The sequence below is a fragment of the Chiloscyllium punctatum genome, chromosome 38 (assembly GCF_047496795.1).
Source record: "Chiloscyllium punctatum isolate Juve2018m chromosome 38, sChiPun1.3, whole genome shotgun sequence".
NCBI classification, from domain to species: Eukaryota; Metazoa; Chordata; class Chondrichthyes; order Orectolobiformes; family Hemiscylliidae; genus Chiloscyllium; species Chiloscyllium punctatum.
This window is the reverse complement of record NC_092776.1, coordinates 26,888,094-26,907,655: the sequence shown is the minus strand read 5'-3', so window position 1 is coordinate 26,907,655 and position 19,562 is coordinate 26,888,094. Positions and strand designations below refer to the sequence as shown.

Genomic DNA, 19,562 nt, shown 5'->3' with positions numbered 1-19,562 from the left:
GCAGTTGGGTAACAGCGAGGATCACAGTGGCAAATACCAACATTGAACTAATTTTATATCAATTTAACATATATTTTAAAAACTTTCTATCTGTAAGCACTCTTAAGCTTTTCTACTACAAGTTTGTGTTCATATTTATAATGAAACAGCCTGTAAAAATCTGTAAGTACTCTACAGTCAATTAACATTATAGTTTGGATATATAAGTGTATCATGGAAACTAAAAGGCAGAACATATAGTTGTGAAATGAGGATTAAATTCCTGCCTAATTCTCCCACTGTCCAAATCTGCTTTATCTGAAGAACCATACTGATGCCCACAACCAAAGTCAATGAAGTAGAAAAATTGGTCATTTCATGGAATCTTGTAGGACAGAAGAGGCCCTTTGGCCCACTGAGTCTGCCCTGACACAACTGCTCTAAAGTTGCACTAGTCCCACTTTCAAGCACTTGGCCCATAGACTTGAACATCACAACATTCTGAGTGCTCATGTAAGTGCTGTTTAAAGGTTTTGAAGTTTTCCACCACAAATATCCACTGCCCTCTGGATGAAAAAAAGATTTCCTCAAACCTCTCTAGATCTCCTGCCTCACACCTTAAAATTGTGCCCCCTTGTTACTGACCATTCAAGGGAAGAGCTTTCTATCCACACTGTTCTATCTTACACTCCTCTATCAGATCCCCCTTCAGCCTCCTCTGCTCTAAAGGAAACAACCCAAGCTTATTCAGCCTCTCTTTATAGCAGAATTCTCCATCCCAGATAATGCCCTGGTGAATCTCCTCTACCCCTCCTCCAGTACAATCACATTCTTCTGGGCGGTAGCCAGAACTGCACACAGTACTCCAGCTGAGGTCTAAGCAAAGTTTTATACAGCTCCAACTTAGCCTCCCTGCTCTTATAATCTATGTAACAACTAATAAAGCAAGGGTCACATATGCGTTCTTAACTACCCTATTTACCTGTCCTGTCACCTTCGGGGACCTGTGGTCAAACAACCCAGCATTCCTCTGAATCATCTGAGCTTCCTCGTGCCTTATCAATCACTGAGAACTCTCTTGTCTTGTGTTTGCTTCCAAAGTCCATCACCTCACTTTTCAGGTGGAATTCCATCTGTCACTAAATTTGCCCATCTGTCCAATCCATCTCTATCCTTCTGTAACCCAAGACCTTCTTCCTCACTATCAACCACCTCGCCAATATTCTTGGCATCACAAACTTACTTAATATCACCCTTCCCACATTTTCTTATATAATTATTTAAAGTTATCATTAACATTAAAGGGACTCAGCACTGATTCAAGCACTGGACTGTGGCCTCCATTTACACAAACAACCTTCTACCATCTATCTCCTTTCAGAAAGCCAATTTTGGATTTAACTTGCCAAGCTACCCTGAATTCCATATGTTTTTACCTTCTTTATTAATGGCTTTACTGACATTCATATAAGCTACATCAAAAACGACACCTGATCACGTCCTCAAAGAATTCAATTAAAATGGTTAGGTGAGACCGCTTACTGACAAAGCCAAACATTACCTCTTCAAATGGGGATTAATTCTCTCCTATTCAATTTTCTCCCATAGTTTCCCTACCACTGATATGACTGTTACTGATCTGTAACTTCCTGGTTTATCTCCACCAACCTTCTTGAAAAGTAGAACCACGTTAGCAGGCCTCCAGTCCTCTGGCACCTCCCATGACCAGAAATAAATTAAAAATTTGTGTCAAAGTCCCTGTGATTTCCTCTTTCGTCTCCTATAGTAGCCTAGGGTACAACACATCCTAACCTGAGAATCTGTCCACTTTTAAACCTGCCAAAACCTCTAATACCTCCTTACTCTCCATGTCAAGCAACTCAAGAACTTCCCTCTTCCCAAATTTTCTGTACCTACATTCCTCTTCTTCCAAGTGAAGACTGACAATAAGTACTTGTTGAACACCCTACTAATGTCCTCTGACACCATGCACAGATTGCCCCCTTGTTCCCTAATGAGCCTTGCTTTTTTCCCTGATTAATCTTTTCTCCTTGATACACTTATCAAATATCTCGGAATTTTCCCTAATCTCACCCACCCGTGTTTTTTTCATGTCCCCTCTTTGCTCTCGTAACTGCTCAAGTTCCCCACATACTTTCTATCTTCCAAATGGGGCTCTACTGATTTGCTCCCTTTGTGGCTATTAAAAGCTTCTATTTTTCCTTCTTACACAGTCATAGAGACGTACAGCTTGGAAACAGTCCCTTTGGTCCAACCCGACCATGCTGACCTGATATTCCTAGGCATCCTGGGTTCTCTGGATTTCTTACTTCTATATTTTACTCTAAAGGGAACATGTTGTGTCCTACTCTCCCCAGTTCCTTTGTGAACACATCCAATGTTCTGTTATAGATTTACTCACAAATGGCTGTACCCAGTCCACTTTAACCAGAGCCTGCCTCATTTTAATAACATCTGCCTTATCCAAAACCAAAACAAACGTGTTTTCCAAAACAAACTTAAATCACACAGCGTTTCAGTTGCTGTCACTAAAATGCACCCTCGCTGCCACCTCAGAGGTAAGAGGTTCACGACATTAGGTGATAGTCCAACAATTTTATTTGAAATCACAAGACTTTGGAGTACTGCTCCTTCAGGTGAAGTGGAGGGAAGTGCACAGGCTCTGAATTTATAGGCAGAGAGATCATTGCAAGATCATTCCAGGTAATTAAGAGTGTCAAAAGATAGTACAAGATGTGAGTGGAGTGTTAGCAGGCTGAATAACAAATATTTGCAGGTGATCAAAAGTGTCAAATGGTGTGGGTAAAGTGTCAATTGCTGAACAGCAAGTGAAGAGATAACCTATGTCTTGAAGCTAGTCTTTTCTCAAAGCTACTTTACCCTGGAGTCTTTTTTTTCCAAACAGGGGGTAATTGGCCAGGCTCCAGGTAGACTGGGTTTGAATAGATTATTGGGACCCTTTTTGTTTACCCCTAACAGATAATGCCTCTAGCCTAAGGCTTTCATGTCTTTAAATAAATGGTATAATTAAGGGGGCGCGGCCAGCTCTCTAGCTGCACAGGTCAGTTCAGTTCAGTTCGGGGGTTAGTTGAGTCAGGGTTACAGTTGAAACTAGATGCTCTCTTCCTCCTTCTGCCCTTATAGCTTCATAACCTGTAAGCTTTTTGTGTCATCTTTACTGTTGGTGCTTAGCAGTCTGTTTATTGGGACTGTTGCGAGTATTTTGGAACTGCATCATTAAGTTAGGATAGCCTGTCAGGTTCAGATAGGATAAGCTATTTGGGTATTCTATTTTTGGCTCATCGCGTTTCATTCTGCAATTTTGTAAATAACTTCTGTTTGTTTAGAACCTGGCAGTCGGACCAGCTTATTCGCTCTGGGAATATCCACTGCACACTTACCTGAAACAAATAGCAAAGTTACGGTCTGGACTATCTGCTTAAAGATGTTCCATTATGGACCCCTCAAAACATTTTTATGCAGGTAGCCCAGACCGTAACTTTGCTATTTGTTTCAAGTAAGCATACAGTGGATACAAACATCCACGTCTCAGTGGTGACAACAACACTACAGTTCCACAGGGAGGTGATGGCCTAATGGCAATATCGCCAGACTGTTAATCCAGCGACAGAGGTAAAGTTCTGGGGACCTGGATTTGAGTCCTGACACATCAAGTTGTGGAATTTGTATCAATAAAAATCTGAAATTAAGAGCATGACGATGACCATGAAACCATTGTTGATTGTCAAGGGAAAAAAAAAATCTGGTTCACTAATGACCATTTGGGAGGGAAACAGACACCCTTACCTAGTCTGGCCTACATGTGCCTCCAGATCCAGGAAAATGTCGTTGACTCTTAGCTGCCCTCTGGGATAGACAATAAATGCTAGTCTAGTCAGCAAGGCTCTCATCTCGTGAATGAATAAGAATCACACCCTTAACACATTGATCTTATTGATAATACTCTTGGCATTAAAGTACAGCTTCGCTTTACTCCTTGAATCTCAATATGGCTGAACTCCCTCCACCTTGATTCCTTTACTGATGTATGCTATTGTACTAACAATTTGTTTCCCTTTGTTTCCCTTCCCTTTGCCGAAGTAGCTTTAACTCCTTCCAAAAGAGCTTAGGAAACCAACCCGAAAGGATGTTGGTCCCATTCTGGTTCAGGTGCAAACCATCCCATTTGTACAGGACCCATCTTACCCAGAAATGGTCCCAGTGATCCAGGAATCTAGAACTCACCCTCTTTCACCAACTCAAGCCAAGCATTCATCTATCCTATTTTCCAATTTTTATACTCGGTAGCATTTCTGGACTGCTAAGAGTAAAATAAGAATGAATACTGCTGAACTATAACAAAAAACTCAATTTAATATCTTTCAAGGGCATTTCAACCATACTCCTACAAGTTAGAGTTAAATCCAGTTCCATGTAACTGTGCTAGTGTTTAATGCTGGGAGGAACAGTGGCCTAGTTGTATTATTGCTAGTCTGTTAAGACAGAGACCAGATAATGTTCTGGTGGCCAGGGTTCAATTCCTGCCAAGGCAGATGGTCAAATTTAAATTCAATAAATATCTGCAAGTAAGAGTCTAAAGATGACTGTGAAACCATTGTTGATTATCAGAGAGAGAAAAAAAAAATCTGGTTCACTAATGTCCTTTCAAGAAGGAAACTGCCATTCTTACCTGGTCTGGCCTACACATGACTCCAGACCCACAGCAATGTGGCTGACTCTTAAATACCCTCTGGGCAATAATGCTGGCCACCGATCCCATTGGGAACTGAAAATGGACAACTAATTCAACCATGGTAGCATCAATATACAGAGAACTAAAGAAAAATAGCTTTCCCCAAACATTGGCACCTGGCCCAGAGATCCAGTTTCCATTTGTGCCTTATTATTAGTATGAGAGAAGGCTATTCAAATGCAAAAGAGCTTGTCTAATCCTATTCCGACCTGATGTCCATACATTTACACTTTTCAACAAGGAATTCTGTATGAAGACTGCAAGTGAGAGTTTGGATCATCTCCCCTTACCAACCCTCTCATTCCCAAACAGTTATCACAGTATTACATATCCCCTCAGTATTACATTAATTGAGATTAAACTATTCAACACATGTGGATGATCAAAGCTTGGAATTCAAGTGACTCAAAGTACCTCATATAGTGCCTTTACCATTCAACCATTGGGAACACTTCACAATTAATACAGATCGTTCCACAGTTGGAAGATGTTTCCACCAGTTATCTACCATTGTACAAGAAGCTCTTGCTTCTTCCCCACAAGGGCATTACATTCCAAATATGGATCTATAATCTTCCTTATGGATAAATGAGCTAGTTGCAGCAAATGTAAACATGAAATATTGTTCTACTGAAACAAAATATGATAAGTGAAAACCATATCAGTTGTTATTTCCCTTGATCAAATAGAAGCAAACATTTTTATGAAACCCATATCTTTATATCATTGATAGTGCATGAAAGATCACAACTCACTATTTCCAGTACACTGTACCTTTGGATTATGCATGACAATGGTTTCCCCACTAGAGAACTCCAGTCTTTTATGCCACTGGTTGGTAGTTACAGTTTTTTTATATTCCCCCTGCAAAACAAGAGATAAATTTTGAGAGATATCTAATTTGTTCAATTTGTTTTCCTCAACAAATTAAAATGAACTTAAGAATACACTGAAAGTTTCAAATTTACTTTTAGTAAATACTGATATGGAAAAATAAATACTATAAGCTTTTAAGGCTTGAAAGGCTAATACAATTACTATGAGTTAACAGATTTCAAAATTATTTTCAAGTGCCACAATGTATCTCTGCAGTAAATTATAAACAACAGAAATGACAATTGCGTAGAGAGAGTTCCTTAGATCTAGTAAGGAAGTTAAATTACACAGAAGGGAAGTCATTAGATTTAACAATTAATTTGCTTAAGTAATTGAGCTGAAATAACCTCCAAAAAATAATAATTATCTAACATAATTATTTTGAGAAAGGAGCACAAATGATTGCAGAAAAAGGGGTTTCTAAAATGTCGAGATGATACAAAACATACACAAATCATGAGAAGGGATCCAAGCACCTATACCAAATCCAAGTATTGCAGCAAGTTTTATTGCTTCAATTTCCAGTCAGAAGAAAGGAACAGTGCAATATCAGTTGTGTTAGACTTGCACAGGGAACATAAAATTTTTGCAAAAAGGCTAAATTGTTCCAAATCACTGGTAATAGTTGTTAAATGCAAAAGAAAATCTGCAAGTAATAGGCTTTGTGGTGTAACACGAGGATTCAGGAGTGCCCACAGGTGACCACAAGAGTTTTTGAATTTGTGGTCTCCACCCCAATCCCATACCTCTTCAAATTATGGTTAAAGCTAGTTTGGAGAAATACATTTGTTTTCAGATTCAAGAAGAATGTGAACAAAAAAAAAATGCTGTTTACTTACAGAAATATTTTGAGAAAAATTCCAATATCCCACGTGAAAATAAATAAAACTGCTGTCATTAAAATTTAAGGCTAAAAGTAATTAATATGGATTTTTAGCACTGATTGCCTATCTGTACAGGACGGGGACAAAAATCAGCTGCCAGGTTACTCATGACAATGGACATGCAGGAAATGGAAACGGAAAGACCCCATTTCAGATAACTCAACAAGCCTACTCCCAGCGAGCAGAGTTGGTTTCCCTTAATGCTGGATTACCACACAAACTTACCTCAGATTTGCCATTGCCATTTTGGTTAATTTCACAGAGAAATCTATCTTCAGCAGTAGAAGCAAGCTGTCTAAAGTTCCTCCATGATCCTGCATGGATCTAACCACTGATTCTGCTGAAAGTGGTTACATATTTCATAGAATTGTAGGCAGTTCTGGGAATTACATACGTAATCACTGGAAAATTCAGACAAATCATTGAATATTAAATCAGCTGATTACATTTTTTTTCACAAGGATAACAGCATGTGGCTGGGGAGGGGGGATGGCCTCTTCTGGCACAGTGTAGCATCCATGCAGCTGGACCAGAAGGCCCAGGTTCAAGTCCCACCTGTTCCATTGGCAGGTACTAATATCTCTGATTAAGTTAATTAGAAAAACAGGTTAAATTGAAAATTATAACTGCAGGTTGTCATGTAGTTAACTCCTAAAGACGTGTTGGAGCGCAAGTTTTGAATGTTACACCCTTGCGCAACACGAACAGCGTAAATAAGAATTGACTTTTCGGGCAAAAACCCTTCATCATTGCCCGAAACATCGATTTACCTGCTCCTGATACTGCCTGACCTGCTGTGCTTTTTCAGCACCATTTTAATCTTGACTCTGATCTCTAGCCCTCACTTTCGCCATAACAGTGTAAATGTAAAGTCCAGGCAATTTTCTTTGATTTACTCTTTGACCCAAGTGTTTTGTGTACTGTTGGCTCACCCAGAACTGCAAGTGGATGCTATAACATTTTATTGACTTATAAATGGCAGCTAAGGATAGCTCTATGGAATACTGTACCTCCAATTTTTCACTAAATTCCTCAGAGTAAGGAATAAACCTGCTGTCCATGTCCCCTTTATAAAACCACGTGCATCGCCTCACTTCAGATGGTTCCTCTTCCCAGTACACAGCATGTCGGGTGCGATCATATAACTGAATGTCATAGCGACCTCCGTCAGTGGATACAATCACATTTTCAGGGTCTGGTTGTACTGGAAGTGTTAAATTAAAATGGGTTGATTTAGATTTTGTAACAAAAAGTGACAACGGCTAAAAATACTAAAGATGTACCTTTATACAATTAGGAAAAATAATTTTTGTATGAGAAAAAGACAATAGACATTATTGGTTAAATGGTATTTGGCCTGTGCTTGCAAATGTTTCAAGTCTGTATAACAGGATAACAATCTGGGTGAATCATCTAAAGTGAGTCAATTGACTGCTTAATCACAGTTATCTTTAATAAGGGAACTGAAAAAGTTATTCCCTTATTTCCTTCAGCCAGCATAAACATTTATATCTGCCTTGACTAACGTCTATCCAACTGGTGCAAGATGACTTCTTTCACTGCCTTATTTTACATACTTATAGTGACACAAAGCAGTGCAACATTTCAATATCTCAAGCAGTTTAATGGTATTGAAATTTTAAAAACCTGTATTTCTCATTTGTTAGTTCAACACTATAGCTCCTTTTTTGTCACCCCACCTTCCCCCCCACTAATTTTTTATTTAAATCATGGAAAACTAGCCATAGCCTTTGACTAGTCAATTGTTAAAATATAAATTAACTGTCATGGATACAATAAAAGTTAAAAAAAAGATAACAGGTTGTGATAGCAGTTAACACAGGCTATGGTCAAAGACCAACCTAAAAAGTTGTTCTGACTATGATTGTTAACAAGCAACAAAACATGTCTTTGTTCCAGTTTACATGGGGTCACAAAATTCAAAGGCATTGCTTTTGTATTCAACAAAATAAGTGTTTTGGATGAAATTAATGAAGTAATGCTGTAGCTTTAGGGGATTAAAACTGGACTCCATCTTCCATTTTTTTTCTATTATCAAACCAAAAGCTGGAGTCCTTATTTTCACAATATTTATATATCACCACCATGGAACTGGACTTATTCAAAAAAAAATGTTTTGGAGAATTAGACTTCTAGCTAATAAACTTTCAATCCATTCTCACATGAGATGTTTTAAACAATACCACATAAATTAGACTGGCATTGTAATCAAAGGTTCATTGAAAAATAGTACTGTATGTTTAAAAAGTTTTTTGAGAATAACATATTGATTTGTATTATAAACACACCTGTGTCCTAGATTTTTTTAGATTTTAAAAATGGATTTATCATCTTCTCTAATTAAAATTTCTAAGGACTGTGCTGTAATGTTCTATGAATGCTTTTTAAATTCTATTACAACATGAAGTTATGATGGCTTGGTAAACCAATATTCATGATGCTGCATTAAATCACAAATCACTAAAGTTCCAAATTTGTTAATTTGACCATTTCTCTCATCTATTCAAAACCAGCCAACCTGGCAATAGGGATGGTGTTGGTGCTGTAAGAGCTAAATGAAACTTTCCTGTCTCTGATCACAATTCATCTCTGAAGTGTGAATGAGTAGATGTAGGACAGAGCCAGGATGGGCTTCACCATGACTGTTGTATATTGTGTCAACATTGATAAGATACAAACATAAAATAGCTACATGTCGAGTAACCATTTACCATCCACTGATTAAATGTTTAGGAGAGGTCACAGCACAGAAACAGATCAGTGAACAGTTTTTAGTGTGGCCTTGCTGTAAGTCGCAGTAGTGAGTAGTGGGGGTTCTTTCTTGATTATGTTTTATTGAGGCATGTATCTTGATTAAACTTAAAAATATAAGCCATAAGTATTAATTTAACCTGAAACAGTGTTTTGTAGGGGAATAAGATGGTGCTATTTTCTGGGTCTGCAGATTGGAAGAAGCAAAAATGGCCCTTAGGAGTGTGATATGGTCTCCTTATCAAAATATGGGGGTTTAGGGAGAGTTTACGTGTTATTGAGGATTATATCTGCAATAAATGCCATTGGTTGCGAATCCTATCAGATAGAATGGACTGATTGGTGCACCAGTTAGAGGCGATGAGGTATTTACAAAAGCAAGGGGGCGTGACGGATGGCAGTCATAGGAAGGGAGAAAAGTCACAGATACAGTCACATAGATGGGTTAACTCCAGGAAAGGCAAGAGAGGTAGGCAGTTAATGCACGGGTCTTCTGTGGATATTCCCATTTCAAACAAGTATGCTGTTTTGGAAAATGTAGGAAATGGTGGATTCCCAGGGGGATGTAGCACAAACAGCCAAGTTTCTGGTATTGAGACTGGCTCTAACGCAATGAGAGGTTCGTCAGGTTCCAAGCGATAGATTGTCTTCGGGGACTCTAGTCCATGGCACATACAGACGTTTCTGTGGCCAGCAGCAAAATCTCAGAATGGTGTGTTGCCTCCCTGGTGCCAGGATCAAGGATGTCTCAGAGAGGGTGTAGAACATTCTCACGGAGGAGAGGGGCCAGCAGGAATTATTGTCCACACTGGAACCAATGACATTGGAAGGGAAAAGGTTGAGATTCTGAAGGGAGATTATAGAGGGTTAGGCAGAAATTTAAAAAGGAGGTTCTCAAGGGTAATAATATCTGGATTACTCCCAGTGCTATGAGCAAGTGAGTGCAGGAATAGGAGGACAGAGCAGATGAAAGCATGGCTGAGGAGCTGGTGTATGGGAGAAGGATTTGCATTTTTGAATCATTGGAATCACTTCTAAGGTAGAAGTGGCATGTACAAGAAGAATGGATTGCACCTGAATTGGAAGGGGACTAATATACTAGCAGGGAGATTTGCAAGAGCTGCTCGGGAAGATTTAAACTAGTAAAGTGGGAGGGGTGGGACCCAGGGAGATAGTGAGGAAAGAGATCAATCTGAGACTGGTACAGCTGAGAAAAGAAACGAGTTAAACAGTCAGTTCTGGCAGGGACAAAGCAGAGAACAAGGGAGGACTGATTAATTAAACTGCATGTATTTCAATGCAAGAGGCCCAACAGGGAAGGCAGATGAACTCAGGGCAAGGTTTGGAACATGGGACTGGGATATCATAGCAATTACAGGAACTTGACTCAGGGATGGCAGGACTGGCAGGTGCTGCAGGTTGGAGGATTTGAGCTATATACAAATGCTCCAGAAAGGACAGAAAGGGAGGCAAAAGCGGAGGGGGAGTGGCATTTGGATAAGGGATAGCATTACAGCTGTGCTGAGGGAGGATATTTCTGGAAATACATCCAGGGAAGTTATTTAGGTGGAACTGAGAAATGAGAAAGGGATAATCACCTTAGCAGGATTGTATTATAGACCCCACAATAGTCAGCAGGAAATTGAGAAACAGATTTGTAAGGAGATGTCAGTTCTCTGTAAGAATACTAGGTTGGTTATGGTAGGGGATTTAAACTTTCCAAAGATAGAGTAGGACTGCCATAGTGTTAAGGGTTTAGATGGAGAGGAATTTGTTAAGCATGTACAAGAAAATTTTTGTGATTCAGTATGTGGAGAAGGTGCAAAACTTTACCTATTCTTGGGAAATAAGGCAGGGCAGGTGACTGAGGTATTCAGTGGGGAGAGCACTTTGGACCAGCGACTAATTCTAATAGTTTTAAGATAGTGATGGAAAAGAATAGACCAGATCTGAAAGTAGAACTTCTAAATTGCAGAAAGGCCAAATTTTGACGATATTACGCAAGACCTTTCAAAAGTTGATTGGGGGCAGATGTTCACAGGTAAAAGGATGGCTGGAAAATGGGAAGCCTTCAGAAATGAGATAATGAGAATTCAGAGACAGGATAACCCCGTTAGGGTGAAAGGAAAGGCTGGTAGGTATAAGGAATGCTGGATGACTAAAGAAATTGAGGGTTTGATTAAGAAAAAGAAGGAAGCATGTGTCAGGTATAGACAGGATAGATTGGTGAATCCTGAGAAGAGTATAAAGGCAGTAAAAGGGAAATCAGGATGGCAAAAAGGAGACATGAGATAGTTTTGGCAAATAGAGTTAAGGAGAATCCAAAGGGTTTTTACACATACATTAAGGGCAAATGCGTAACTAGGGAGAGAATAGGGCCCCTCAAAGATCACCATGGCAGCCTTTGTGTGGAGCTACAGGAGATACTAAACGAATATTATGCATCAGTGTTTACAGTGGAAAAGGATATGGAAGATATAGAATGTAGGAAACTAGATGGTGACATCTTGAAAAATGCCCATTTAACAGAGGAGGAAGCGCTGGATGTCTTGAAACGCATAAAAGTAGATAAGTCCCCAGCCCCTGATCAGGTGTACGCTAGAACTCTGTTGGAAGCTAGGGAAGTGATTGCTGGGCCTCTTACTAAAATAGTTGTATCATCGACAGTCATACGTGAGGTGCCGGAAGACTGGAGGTTGGCTAACGTGGTGCCACTATTTAAGAAAGGTGGTAAGGACAAGCCAGGGAACTATAGACCAGTGAACCTGACGTCGGTGGTAGGCAAGTTGTTGGAGGGAATCCTGAGAGACAGGATGTACATGTATTTGGAAAGGCAAGGACTGACTTGGAAATGTCAACATGGCTTTGTGTGTGGGAAATCATGTCTCACAAACTTGATTGTTTTTTTGAAGAAATAAGAAAGAGGATTGATGAGGGCAGAGCGGTAGATATGATTTGTATGGACTTCAGTAAGGTTCCCCACGGGAGACTGGTTTGCAAGGTTAGATCTCATGCAATACAGGGAGGACTAACCATTTGGATATAGAACTGGCTCCAAGGTAGAAAACAGAGAGTGGTTTTTCACATTGGAGGCCTGTGACCAGTGGAGTGCCACAAGGAATGCTGCTGGGTCCACTACTTTTCATCATTTATATAAATGATTTGGATGTGAGCATGAGAGGTATAGTTAGTAAGTTTGCAGATGACACCAAAATTGGGAAGTGTAGTAGACAGCGAAGGTGGTTACTTCAGATTACAACAGGATCTTGATCAGATAGGCCAATGGGCTGAGGAGTGGCAGATGGAGTTTAATTTAGGTAAACGCGAGGTGCTGCATTTTGGGGAAGCAAAGCTCAGCATGACTTATATACTCAATGGTAAGGTCCTAGGGAGTGTTGCTGAACAAAGAGTCCTTGGAGCACAGGCTCATAGCTCGTTTAAAGTATAGTGAAGGAGGCATTTGGTATGCTTTCCTTTATTGGTCAGAGTATTGAGTACAGGAGTTGGAAGGTCCTGTTGCAGCTGTACAGGACATTGGTTAGGCCATTTTTTGAATATTGCTTGCAATTCTGGTCTCCTTCCTATCAGTAGGATGTTTTGAAGTTTGACAGGTTTCAGAAAAGATTTACAAGGATGTTGCCAGGGTTGGAGGATTTGAGCTATAGAGAAGAGGTTGAATAAGCTGGAGCTGTTTTCCCTGGAGTGTCGAAGGCTGTGGGGTGACCTTACAGAGTTTTATAAAATCATGAGGGGCATGGCTACCGTACATAGACAAAGTCTTTTTCCTGGGGTGGGGGGAGTCCAGAACTAGAGGGTATAGGGTTAGGGTGAGAGGGGAAGGATATAAAAGAGACCTAAGGGGCAACTTTTTCATGCAGAGGGTGGTGCATGTATGGAATGAGTTGCCAGAGGATGTAGTGGAGACTGGTACAATTGCAACATTTAAAAGGGATTTGAATGGGTATATGAATAGGAAGGGTTTGGAGGGAATGGGAGCAGGTGCTGGCAGGTGGGACTAGATTGGGTTGAGATATCTGGTCAGCATGGACGAGTTGGACTGAAGGGTCTGTTTCCGTGCTGCACATCTCTATGACTTTAAGTGCCCAGGAATGGTGTGAGGAATATTTAAAATGACCAAAATATTGTAAATAATTAATGGCATTTGCAACTTACTCATGCTGTATATCTGCAGAGACTAAATTGCACAATTGGCATTTAATTGACAAACCGATTGTCTAACCATTCACAAACACAGATGCATACACTTGAAAGGAGGTCCATGTTTCCTGAAGCAGCATATTAACAAAACAAACATCACGTAGCAAAATGTCCTCACTGAATGCTGTGTAACAAATATATTTGCTCAGTCAATGTCTATTTGTTAATAAATCTTGGGATTTATTCTAAACACAATAAGTACATAATTTAAACTCCAAATCTGGAATTTACAAAGCAGAAAGAACACAACTGATTAGAGGGGAAAGTTATCCTGCATTATTTATCAAACATTTACCTGAAATAATTGTAAATTGTAGTTGTTTTTAAGTCAGAAAACAAAACGTTGTGTATAAAACAATTTTAACATCATACAAATAAAATTATTTCTACTCACTAGAGTTGTAAATTTCTTCCAGCTTTGCTGTGTCCAGGAAACTGAATGGCATCCAGATTGGTTTACCTTCCACCAGTTTGCAGTAGAACCAATGGGGTCGCACAGGCTCATAGATGTTACATGGCAAATTCAGTAAAGGTTGGACTGCGGTGGCTATAGATTTAGGAGCAGGTGGGAGTAACACTCCCTGCCCTACACTGGCCTGAAAAGAGAGGGCACATCAATTTTATTTTAAAGCACTTAGTGAAGGTATGATTAAAATAATATTAGTGTCTGGAAGTGATAGTTAATCCAAGCAAAATTAATGGCTCAGATATATGACAGAGACAAACTGAAAGGTATAAAAAGCAATAAATCATCACAGACCTGACAACTCAAACTGGGAGCGGTACCAATGGAGGAAATTAAGAAAGAAATCATGTGTCTGGCAAATACAACTAAAAGCTGCACATGCAATTGGGAGCTACAAGCTTGTAAGCTAGAGGAATGAAGATGATCAGATGTTTACACAAAGAGAAAGCGGACGGAGACAGAAAGAAGAACAGAAATGTTTCTTGTGAGAAGAAGCAAATCTCTCTCAGGAAATGTTCAATCTTTCTGGATGGCAGAAAAGGAGACACAGCACTTAGAAGGTACTATATAAGCTAGATAAGAAGTTTCAAAACCTGGAAAGCTGTGCACATAACTTGGAGATGGTAAACGGCTGGGTGTTTTCTCAAATATACCTCAACTGTGAAAAGGTGTTAGTTGCAGATTGGTTGAAAAAATCTCTCTCGATGAAATGTTTGTCGCTAATGATAGTCGTAACAAGATGGGAGTACAATTAGCTCGTCAGGAACAGACTAGATCAAGGGAAAACGTAAGAGGCTTCTCCTTTTTGAGAGAAAGGCCAGGAGATTTTTCTTTCCCCTCTCAAGTTATTAGGTTGTTTAATTCTCTTTGCAAAACCAGTGGAGATGGGGTGATTTAATTATTCTAAGGCAGATTTAGATAGGTTCTTGATTGGCTAGGGAGTGATAGAGTATGGGGTAGACAGGAAAATAGAATTGAGGTCACGTTCAGATCAGCTATCGACCTATTGAATGCAGAGCAGACTTGAGGGACTACTTTTGTTTGTTTCATATTATATACACATATGAAACTCAAAAGGCGAATGCTGATATTAGATAGGATTCCTGACTTATCCTGTATGAATAAGGAAGCACATTGTGGAACTGTGTAGCTAGGATTTGCCACAACACTGCAAGGAACAATTTGAGTGCATACGGTCCTAGAAGACGCCTCTTGGTTTTATCAAACAAGTGAAATTTAACTTCTTTTTTGAAGTACAATCAGTGTCAATTCATACCTCTTTTACATTGATTCTGATCTGCGTTAAAGTTTTTTAAAAAAGTAAAATCTAGTTAGCAACTTCCACTTCTCTAATCATGTAATTAAAAATAGAAATCATGTAAGCTTTTCTACGCTGGTACCTTGTCAACAGGCTCACTTTCCCAGACACACAACAGTTTCAACTGGTGGTACATAATTGACCAACATTCATTAAATATGCCAGAAACCTTTTGAACTTCTACACGAAGGTTCATTTTATGTTTTAACAGCATATTATGAATCAATCATTCATCACCAAGCAAGCTCTCTGGCACTGAAAATCTCTAAGTATGGAATCTCATTCCTTCAGATTTCAATCCTTGGTCGATTTTTTTAAATGTCATAAATCGAATACATTTTTTTGATTTTTCCTTTATTTCACTCTCTTTAATCCATCTTTCTCTCATTTTCTACAATGCTCACTGTACATAATTTGGTATTGAATCAAATACTCTAACTTACACTTTCAGGTTTCAACTCTGCACCATCTGACTAAAGGTTCTTCAAACTGATAACTTAAGGAGACAGGATCAGAGTGGTGCTGGAAAAACACAGCAGGTCAGGCAGCATCTGAGGAGCAGGAAAATCGACGTTTCAGACAAAAGCCCTTCATCAGACTTTCGCCTGAAACGTCGGTTTTCCTGGTCCTCGGATGCTGCCTGACCTGCTGTGCTTTTCCAGCACTACTCTGATCTAAACTCTAGTTTCCAGCATCTGCGGTCCTCACTTTTGTCAACTTAAGGAGACAGCCCATTGTTTTTCCTTTTCACACAAGTTTCAGTACCCCTGACAAATGGAACTTGATAGAATAAATGTTAAAGATCTTACCATACACTTCCACATATAAAGATGTCAGACTCACAAACCTTAAGGGCTTTCTGGTTTAAGTTTCAGATAGGACACAACAAAAAAGATAATTTGGCATTCCAGAGATTGTTCAAACCTACTGTTACTGCATTAATACTATTCATGTGAACTGAGCAAAAGTTAATGTCAAGTTAAGATGATGAATTTTATTCTGGGTTTGGGACAGGTGGCTAAAACATCAAGTGTAGATGAAACATTAACACTGGAGTCAGATTTTTATACTAAAAAACTGCATATAGTAAGTGCTTTGAGAAGACAAAAAGCTGTTGAGAGAAGAAATTTTGATTAGTGATGCTTCGGGAAGAATACTGAAAAACTATAACAGAAGGGGACTATTGCAACATCTCAGTTTATCATTAACCAAAAGTAATCTTTATCAATTTGACTAAGTAAACCCAATCATAATTATTGCTCTGTGCATACATCTTGCAGTAAAACTCATATCACATCTCAACACACAATGTTAACTTGAGACTACTATTGGAGCAATTGTAAAGATACATGTGAAAGACACAAATATCCAGTTCAGGTTGCAAAGCAGTGCCCATATTTACTTCCCTGCTTTGTACCACAGGTAGCTATGGGATAAATGAACCTCAGAGTTTGGAGCAATAGGCCATTAGGCCCATCAAGGCTGTTCCAACATTCCACATGATCACAGTTAATCAGATTATGGTGTCAGTTTCATTGTCTGCATCACATAATCCTCATCTCCCCTACCCATCAAAAATCTGTTTAACTCAGCCTTAAACAGATTTAAAGACCCAATCTCCAATTTTTTTTTTCCGGGTAGAAAAGTTAAACATCAAGATTTGTCTCAAAAGTGAGACTTTTTATTCTTAAATTGTATACCCTATTTGTAGTTTTTCCTGCAAGAGCAAACATCTTCCTGGTATTCACCCTATATCAGTTCAAGACATTTTATCTTCTAGTCAGATCACCCCTCATTCCAATATATTTAGACTGAACCCCTTCACAGATTAAGTTTTTCATCCCTGGAATGAATTGAGTGAACCTTCTTTGATGTGCTTCGAAGTGATTATTGTTTTTCAAATAAGGAGACCAAAATGATTGATTGTACACCAGAAGAATAGGAGTAGACCATTCAGTTTGTCCTGCCACTCAATACAACCATGGCTGATCGAACACTTCAATAATATTTATTCTCCACATCCCCATTACTGTCGTATGCTGTTGGTCATCAGAAATCTATCTACCCTAACCATACTCAAAGACTATGCATGTTACAGAATTCCAAAGGTTCACAACCCTCAGGGCTATTTGGCACCCCTTATTTTTAAATCGTGCCCATTGGTTTTTGACGCTCCAAGCAGAGGAAACATGTTGCCCGTCTATCCCTTTAAGTATTTTCTATGTTCCAATGAAGTTACCTCTCATTCTTCAAAATGCTAAAGGATATATGCTTGGCTGCCCATTCTCTCTTTTTTAGAACTGTCACTCTATCCTGGGGATAAGTCTGGTAAACCTTCACCACACTCCCTCAACGGCAATGATATCCTTCAGCAGATGTGGTTTCACTAACACGTGTATAACTGCAGCAAAACTTCTCTAGTTTTGTATTCCATTCCCCTTGCAATAAATTACAACATACCATTTGCCTTCCAGAACATTTGAAATACCTGCATATTAACTTTGTGATTCATGTGCCAGAACACCCAGTTTCTGCAGCCTACCTCAACTTATATAATACGCTGCTTTTCTATCTGACCAAAATGGACAAGTTCGTAGTTATACTTCATCTGCCAACTTTTTGCCCACTCACTTAACCTATCCATATCTCTTTGCAGACTCTTTACCTCCTCTTGACAACTTGCATTCCCTCCTATTTTGATATCATCAGCAAATCTATTTGGTCAAAGATGCTCAAGTCATTTACATGAACAAATGATACCAGATAACGTGAAGTAATATAAATGACAGGGTCAAATTCTTCATAAAAGGATTCTCATTCTTTTTCTTTTAAACTGCAAACAATGCACTTCACATGCATCCACAGTACACGGCAAAAGTTCTGCACCTTCCTATTTTCTATCAAACTTATACCTGTGACTTAACCATTACTAGTTTAACAAAATGTTCACTGACTTTAAATATGGGCAATTAAGAATAATTACTATGCTTCAAAAGTACTTCATTGATGAGGCTTTACTGTGTCTGGTTATTTTGAATAACTATTCCGTTTGCAAGTAAACTGAGGATTACACAGTTGATACAAACAGTATGTAAATATTTTGACATTAATTGATAGCTCAACATACCTGTGGTGGAGATGTTGGTGGTGTCTGGTACAGATGATTGACTGGGGGAGTAGACTGAAGGGAAGGCATCTGCTGGTGACCTTGGTTTTGGCTTTGCTGAAGTTGAGGTGGTGTAAAGTACGGACTGGCCCGGTTAGTCTGTGAACTTTGGCGATAAGGATTATAATGATGCTGAGTCTGAGGAGGGGACACAGGTGGAAAAACAGTTGATGAGGAAATGGCATGCTGAGTATTCTGATACGTTGTGCTAACATACTGAGACACAGGGGGCATCATGGAGCCAGGCTGAGGCTGCGGACTCTGAAATGTGAAGGGATCCTGCACAGAATGTCCTGCAGAAGTAAGGGGTACTTCAGTTGGAGCCACTGGTAATGAAGCTGTCCCCACAGGTGGTGCTGCTGTTGTTGTGAAAGGGAGATGTCCAATATTCGCAAAAGGATCATTGTTGTTTGCAGCCTGGGTGAAATAGCTGAAGGTTGATGGATGACTTGTGGAAGCAGAAGTCTGACCCACAAAACTATCCTCCTCACCAACATCTGTGGATTCATCTGTCGATTCAAAGAACAAAACAGCAAAACAAAGAATAGTCTTAAGTTAAAAAATTTAAAAAACAATTGCCTTTATCTTCTGGATCATAAACATCTAAATCCCGTTCAGAATATTTTCAAAGTAACAGTTTACTGCCTTTTTTGGTGCTAATAATTTTGGGTTGATTTAGAGAGCGATTACTGTCAACCTCACTGTGTTAGCACACTAACGATCAAGCCCCCTCCCCCTCCCCCGACCCCCATTAGTAGAGTTATACAAAATTTCACGTTTTTATAGAAGCATGCAAATTCCCCAATTTACCAACAGACTAACTGAAAGATGCGATCACATTACTGTACTTAACAAGAATGACCACTTATTACAAATAATGACGATACCTTACACTATTTTGTGTGTCATGAGCACATGTTAAATGGGAGAGACTCAAACAAATCTAGCAACTTGAGACTGTGCACCCATGAGGCACCGTAAGCCATCAGCAGCAGAAGAATCACACACCAACACAATCTGCAACCTCATGGCCCAGGCTCTCCCCACCCTACCAATACCATCAAGCCAGGAGATCAACTCTGGTAAAATGAAGAGTGCAGCAGGGCATG

General features: G+C 39.4%; 1 protein-coding gene across 1 annotated transcript in view; it reads right to left on the bottom strand.

Moving 5' to 3' along the window:
• Positions 1-19,562, bottom strand: part of sec23ip (SEC23 interacting protein) — a 136,097-nt gene that overhangs the window by 109,494 nt on the left and 7,041 nt on the right. The window contains exons 2-5 of the mRNA XM_072557458.1: positions 18,415-18,962; positions 13,898-14,099; positions 7,524-7,717; positions 5,528-5,617 (exon numbers count right to left, since the gene is read on the bottom strand). Of these exons, the coding sequence (XP_072413559.1) occupies positions 5,528-5,617; positions 7,524-7,717; positions 13,898-14,099; positions 18,415-18,962 (1,034 nt within the window). The remainder of the gene's footprint in view (positions 1-5,527; positions 5,618-7,523; positions 7,718-13,897; positions 14,100-18,414; positions 18,963-19,562) is intronic.